At 29.3% G+C, this 6,000-nt stretch overlaps 1 protein-coding gene across 4 annotated transcripts in view; it reads left to right on the forward strand.

The window, feature by feature from the left end:
- The window catches only part of LOC117168471 (shootin-1), a 46,564-nt gene that overhangs the window by 34,555 nt on the left and 6,009 nt on the right, over positions 1-6,000 (forward strand). For all 4 annotated transcript variants that reach the window (XM_033354149.1, XM_033354150.1, XM_033354151.1 and 1 more), the window contains 4 exons: positions 106-200; positions 341-494; positions 3,259-3,387; positions 3,470-3,615. In XM_033354149.1, the coding sequence (XP_033210040.1) occupies positions 106-200; positions 341-494; positions 3,259-3,387; positions 3,470-3,615 (524 nt within the window). The remainder of the gene's footprint in view (positions 1-105; positions 201-340; positions 495-3,258; positions 3,388-3,469; positions 3,616-6,000) is intronic.

Below are 6,000 nucleotides of genomic sequence, written 5' to 3' on the forward strand. Positions count from 1 at the left end.
AAAGCTATTGCAGCTTTTCTATCTGAGATCTGATAATGTCGTGGCTCCTATCATTGATGAAAGAGAACCCAGTTTATCATGCAAATAACGTATTTCCTTCAACAGTTTCCGAGGCGGTCTGCAAAGAATATGAGCAGCTCAAGAGGCAATATGACGTCGAGACAGGAGCAATGCATAAGGCGATGCAGCAGGCATCTCAAGTAGGGCGAATATAATCACTCCTATACTTATAAGTACTTCCGCGCTTTAAGCGGATTACTTTGCGAACAAGACTGATATCATTTTAATTCTGTAACACGTACACCCTGCAAATTTACATTGTCCGCTTCCGTTATTTCAGTGGTACAGACAGAATCGTGAACTCAAGAGAAGGTCTCAGGTGATAGCGCAGAAGATATTGGAATCCAACCCGGATGGCTTGCCCGATGTGGATTTATCCGATGAGGTCGATTCTAATAACGAAGATTTAGAACAGTTGAGAGAAACAGTCAGAGGTATTGAATTATATTGCTAATTTTATTATAAATCTGCTATCTCCAGTACCTGTTGAAAAAATATTTATAAATTGAATGGATCAGTCTTTTTTAATATTCCAAATGAATAATAATTAGTACTGGGCGGCCGTTTTCATCGAGGAAAAATATTTCAGGTAATTTCCCGGTTCGCAAAAGTTTTTCACGTTCATTGAAGTAAACAAATTCGAATTCTTAAAAAAGCTTTTAACGCTTTCCAATCAAACAATTTGAAATTAAATGCTGTTAAACTGCGAAAGTAAAATATTTTAACTGGTTTCTGGTGAAAAATGTAAATCCACGCTATCATTTTCGATTCTCTCAATTAAAACTAAAAAAAATTGGCCTCTTTCAATTCAGAAAAACAATAACCAAAATTTTTTCCATTTCAAATCAATCAAAATCTTAAAAATAAAAAGGACCTCTCTTTAAAGTCAGAAAAAATTAAATATTGAAATATTGTCTCTTCCAACTCAATCCAAAAGTTCAAAATTTCCTTCCTGTAATTCAGAAAAAATTGAAAATCAAATGTTAAATAAAATTTTCCTCCCTTCTAACTCAATAAAAATGTTGAAATAAAAAATTATCATTCCAATTTATAAAACATCGTAAAACAAAATTTCCACCTTTCCAACTCTATACAAATATAAAAAATATAAAATGAGCCTTGGAATTCATAGAACATTGAAAAACAAAATTTCCTACTTTCCACAACTGGATGCAAATCTTAGAAATATAAAACGGCCTCTTTCAATTCAGAAAAAAAATTACCAAAATTTCGTCCCATCCTACTCAGCAAAAATGATAAAAACAAAAAAGGCCTTTTCCTATTGAAAAAGAATTGAAACTCATAATTTACTTCTTTCCAAATGAATAAAAATCTTAGAAATTTAAAGTTTCCCCTTACCAATTAAAAAAAATTTCCTCTTTTCAAACTCAATGAAAATGTTAAAAATACAACATTTTCCCGCCTTAAACGTTTTTTTTAATACATCAATCCTTTTAAGTTAAATTATTCTAATTTTAAGTAGTTTTAAATGATCAATTATTTTGTTCTTATTTTTACATAAAAAAAAAACATTTTCACTTACAAATTAAAAATTTGTTGAATTCAACAATTAAATTCGTAAAGTTCAAAGTTTAAATTTAGCTTTTCCAAATTTTTACGAACGACTTTCTATTTCAAACTTCACTTTTAAATTGCTCAGTTGTGAATATTTAATTTATAACTGTTCATTCTAAATGAACAGTAAAACGTATTGTAAACTGAATGATTTATTAATTGGAAAAGTTAGCAATTAAACTAAATTATTTTTTTAAAAGTCGATTTTTCTTCTAACCTTTTTTTTAATTCCCGGTGAAAAATCAGGGTGTCCAGTAACCTTGAAAACCTATAAATCGTCTTGAATTTATCACGAGATCATTAAGTTAATTTTTTTAAACAGTTATTTTATTGAAATGCGAAAAGTAATTTAAATCTTTTAGTTTATCAGGAAAGAAACATCTCGTTTAGAAGAAAGCTTACTAAAATGTTTTTTATTTATCAACATATAATTTATCTTTTGTTCATTACAGAATAAATAAAGAGATTTCTAAGCATGTTTTCTAGACTTTACTAATTATTTTATATATTGCTACGAACAGACCACTTAGCTTTTGAGTGTTCACTAGATTACAAAACATTACTGAAGATTTCAAAAGGTTTTAAAATATTTTAATAATTTTACAATATTTCAAAATAAAAACCCAAAAATTTCGAACATTTCCAAAGATTTTTAAACTTTCAAAAGATTTTCACATATTAAAAATATTTTAACGATTTCAAGTGAATACAAAAGTCTGTAGAAGAATTTCGCAAATGTTTCAAAGATTTCATAAAAATTTTTTAAAATTTCGAAAAAATACAAGAATTCCAAAGATTTAAAAAGGGCACCGAACACCAGATTTCAATGATTTCAAAATATTTAAAGGATATAAAAGATTTGCACAAGATGACCGTACCTCAGATTTCAAAGATTTTAAAACATTTCGAGGATTTAAATAGATTTCACTAAGATTTCAAATAATTCAATAATCTTAGCGAAAAAAAAAAGATTTCAGAAACAAAGATTTAAGAAAAAATTCACAAATATTTCAAAAGATTTAATAATGATTTTAAAGATTTCACAAACATTTCTCGACGATTTCGAACATTTCCTAAAGATATACTCAATTTCTAAGATTTCCAAAGGTTTTACAGTGGTTACAATTTTTTAAATAATTTCAAATGAATACAAAAGATTTCAAATATTTCATACAAATTTCAAAAGAGCTCAAAAAAAATACCAAATGTTTTCAAAGAAATTTCAAGATTTCACAAAGACTTTAAGAGATTTCAAGGAATTCACAAAGACTTCAAAAGATTTTTAGGATTTTAAAAACGACTTATGTCCGCAAAAAATTAAGAATTTGTTTATTGATGGTTCTGCTTTCTTTAAAAATTACTGGCCAATAAAAAATCAAGTGGCTCATTTTTTACATGTCTAACAAGCGGTTATTTCATTATTTAATGTAAACAAGGAGACGTGAAAAAACTTGACTTCTTGACCTGGAAAACCTGGAAAAGACCTTGAATTTCGTTCCTAAGAATCGCGTGACACCCTGTAAAAATAAATTCACTGTGATTCTCGGCCATTTCTCGATTCAGTGGCCACCCTGTGGTAGAGTGAAACAGAAATGCAAGTAATTTTTATTTATTCTAATTCAGAATTAAGCAAAGAAGTGGCGAGGTTACAGACGGAATTAAATTCAGCACGATTACAAGAATTCGAAGCTCAAGAGCAAGTTACAGTTTTAACTGCCCAGCTAGAAGAAGAAAAAGCTGCTAGACAAACTGGTAAGTTGTAATTCATACATTCATCTTTCAAACTAAAAAACTGTTAGTTTAAATTGCCAATAAAAAATGAATTAAATCACAGACCAAGAAAACATGAGGGAATTAAGGCAGAAGCAAGAAAATATGGAACGCATTACAAGAATGGTTGCTGAAGAAGTACAGACTCTGAAAACTCAATGTGATCGAGAAAGGGAAAATGCCAAGATGATGAAGATAGAGGCTGATAGAGTAAGTTCACTTTTTACATCCGAAAAACCTTATAATCCCTCAAGTTCCCAGTCGGTTAGGCAATTTAAGGCCGCGTAACGAGTGGACCAGCTGATCAAGTCAATCCCGAGATCACAGAGTAATGGGAAGAAAAAACTTTATTTATGAAAATAAGAAATATCGACCGATGCATTTCGGCTTTACGCAGAAGTTTGGGTTCTATCTTTCTCCATTGGTTATCATGCAATCTGTATTACCCACAGAGCCGTAGATTTTCGAAGTTGTCTACTCGCTGAGATAGTGCTGCTTTGACACAGCCGATACTTATGTCAGACAAAATTTTTTTATTTGCATTTCAAGTGCAAACATTAGTTTTTGCATTATTTGTGTATAATGTTCGTGCGCGATTTTTATTGTTTTGCCCCACGTTTATAAATATAAACCTCATAACTAGCCCATTGACAACATTGAAAATTGCATGCAGGGTTCTACAGCACGGCCGGTATTTCTCCAAATTAGTAATTAAAATTTTTTTTTCATAATTCTAATTATGTAGGAACAGAGAAACCTTCCTTCGTGTCTTCTATTTAGCGTGCCAAATTTTTAACACGATATCTCATTCCGTGTGGACATAAGTTGGGTAAGAAAAGTACCTGTATTGGGAATGGTGGTCGACCATTTCGCCACCTGGTGCCGAAAAGTGGGACTAGAAAGAGTAGGTACACATTTTAATGATGTATTTTGATTTTTGCATAAAAGTGTTTTTACGATTGTTTTGTACAATATAAAAGAATGATTTAGTACTAAAAACAAATCTTCATCAAAAATAAATAGTTTTAGATTGAACTTCCATCTTATACACTGAAAAAAACACGTTTTTGAGCTTTAGAGTTTGACTGATTCTCGTGAAAATTCAACAATTTGGTATGAATTTAAACTATTTGATAGAAAATTATATATTTTTTATAGATTGGAAATAATTTAGAAACGAAAAAATATAACTAAAAAATTAATCGAATAAAATTTGGACTAACATCGCGTTCATTGTTGAAAGTATTTAGTTGTAAATTGAAAAAATTGGTTAAAAGTTCGTCTTTTTTAGTAGAAAATTAATATTTTTGGTTGAAATTCAATTATTTTGTAGAAAATTCATAGTTTCGGCTCAAAACTTAAAAAATCTGGAAAAATGTATCTATTTCGTTGAAAATTCGTCGTTTTTGAAAAAAATCGATTTTTTAAAATTAAATCAAAGTAGTTTTTATTTTAAATTGATTTTTTTTTTTTTTGAAATTTAAACTATTAAATTTATCTTTGAAAATTCATGTTTTAGGTTGAAAATTGAACGTCTTGGTTGCAAGCGAAACTACTTAAAAGTTCATTTTTTTCCGCTGAAGATTCATAATTTTAGTTAAAAATGTTTGTTGTTCAAAATTAATTTTTTAAGTGATAATTTAACTATTTTGTTGAATATGAAACTGATTGATTATAAATTAACTTTCTTTGTTGAAAATTCATATTCACGGGTTGAAAATTCAACAGTCTTGAAGAAAATTCGTCTTTTTGGCTAGACAATTCAACAATTTGGTAGAAAATTGAACTGGTTTTTAGAAAAGTAGTGTTTTTTCGCTTGAAAATGCAATAATTTTATATAAAACTCAACTATTTGGTACAAATTTAAAACTACTTTGTCAAAAAATAAATAGTTAGATTACATTCCCATCTTAAACAGTGAAAAAATAACCAATTTTTGTCAAAAAAAAACATTTTTTCACTATTTCATGTAAATTTCAATGTATGTAGCGACCAATTTTATCCAGATTATGCAAAGAATACGAATAATAGACGAAAGGAATTGAAGTAAATATCCTAACCTAATTGTTAGATCCAATTTTTAAATAGTAAATATTTCATGTATAAATTAATACAAATTTAAATTGAGTTCATTCTAGCTCTAAAACAAGTCCGTTTAAGTTTATAATCTTTTTAAAGTCACAATAGACGATTAAATGAAGGTAAGAAGGTTATTGGTAGAACAGGTCCCCTTATCAGAAGTAAAAATATATCAAATAAAGCTAAAATGGCAATACATAATTCTATATTTGTACCGACTGTACTATACGGTAGCGAGACATGGACTTATCAAGAAAAAGATAAGAGTAAAATTAACGCAATTGACATGAGATTCATGCGCATAATATGCGGGAAAACCCTGATGGACAAAGTAAGTAACGAGATAATTCTAAAAGAATGTGGTGCAGAAGAGACGCTAGTAGACACATGGGAACGAAATCGGTTAAGATGGTACGGACATGTTGCGAGAATGCCAAATGAACGACTAACGAAACAAGTGTATCAAGGTAAAGTAAATGGCAGCGTGCCCAGAGGTAGACCGCGGAAAGAATGATT

This window comes from Belonocnema kinseyi, chromosome 2 (genome assembly GCF_010883055.1).
Source record: "Belonocnema kinseyi isolate 2016_QV_RU_SX_M_011 chromosome 2, B_treatae_v1, whole genome shotgun sequence".
Taxonomy (NCBI): Eukaryota; Metazoa; Arthropoda; class Insecta; order Hymenoptera; family Cynipidae; genus Belonocnema; species Belonocnema kinseyi.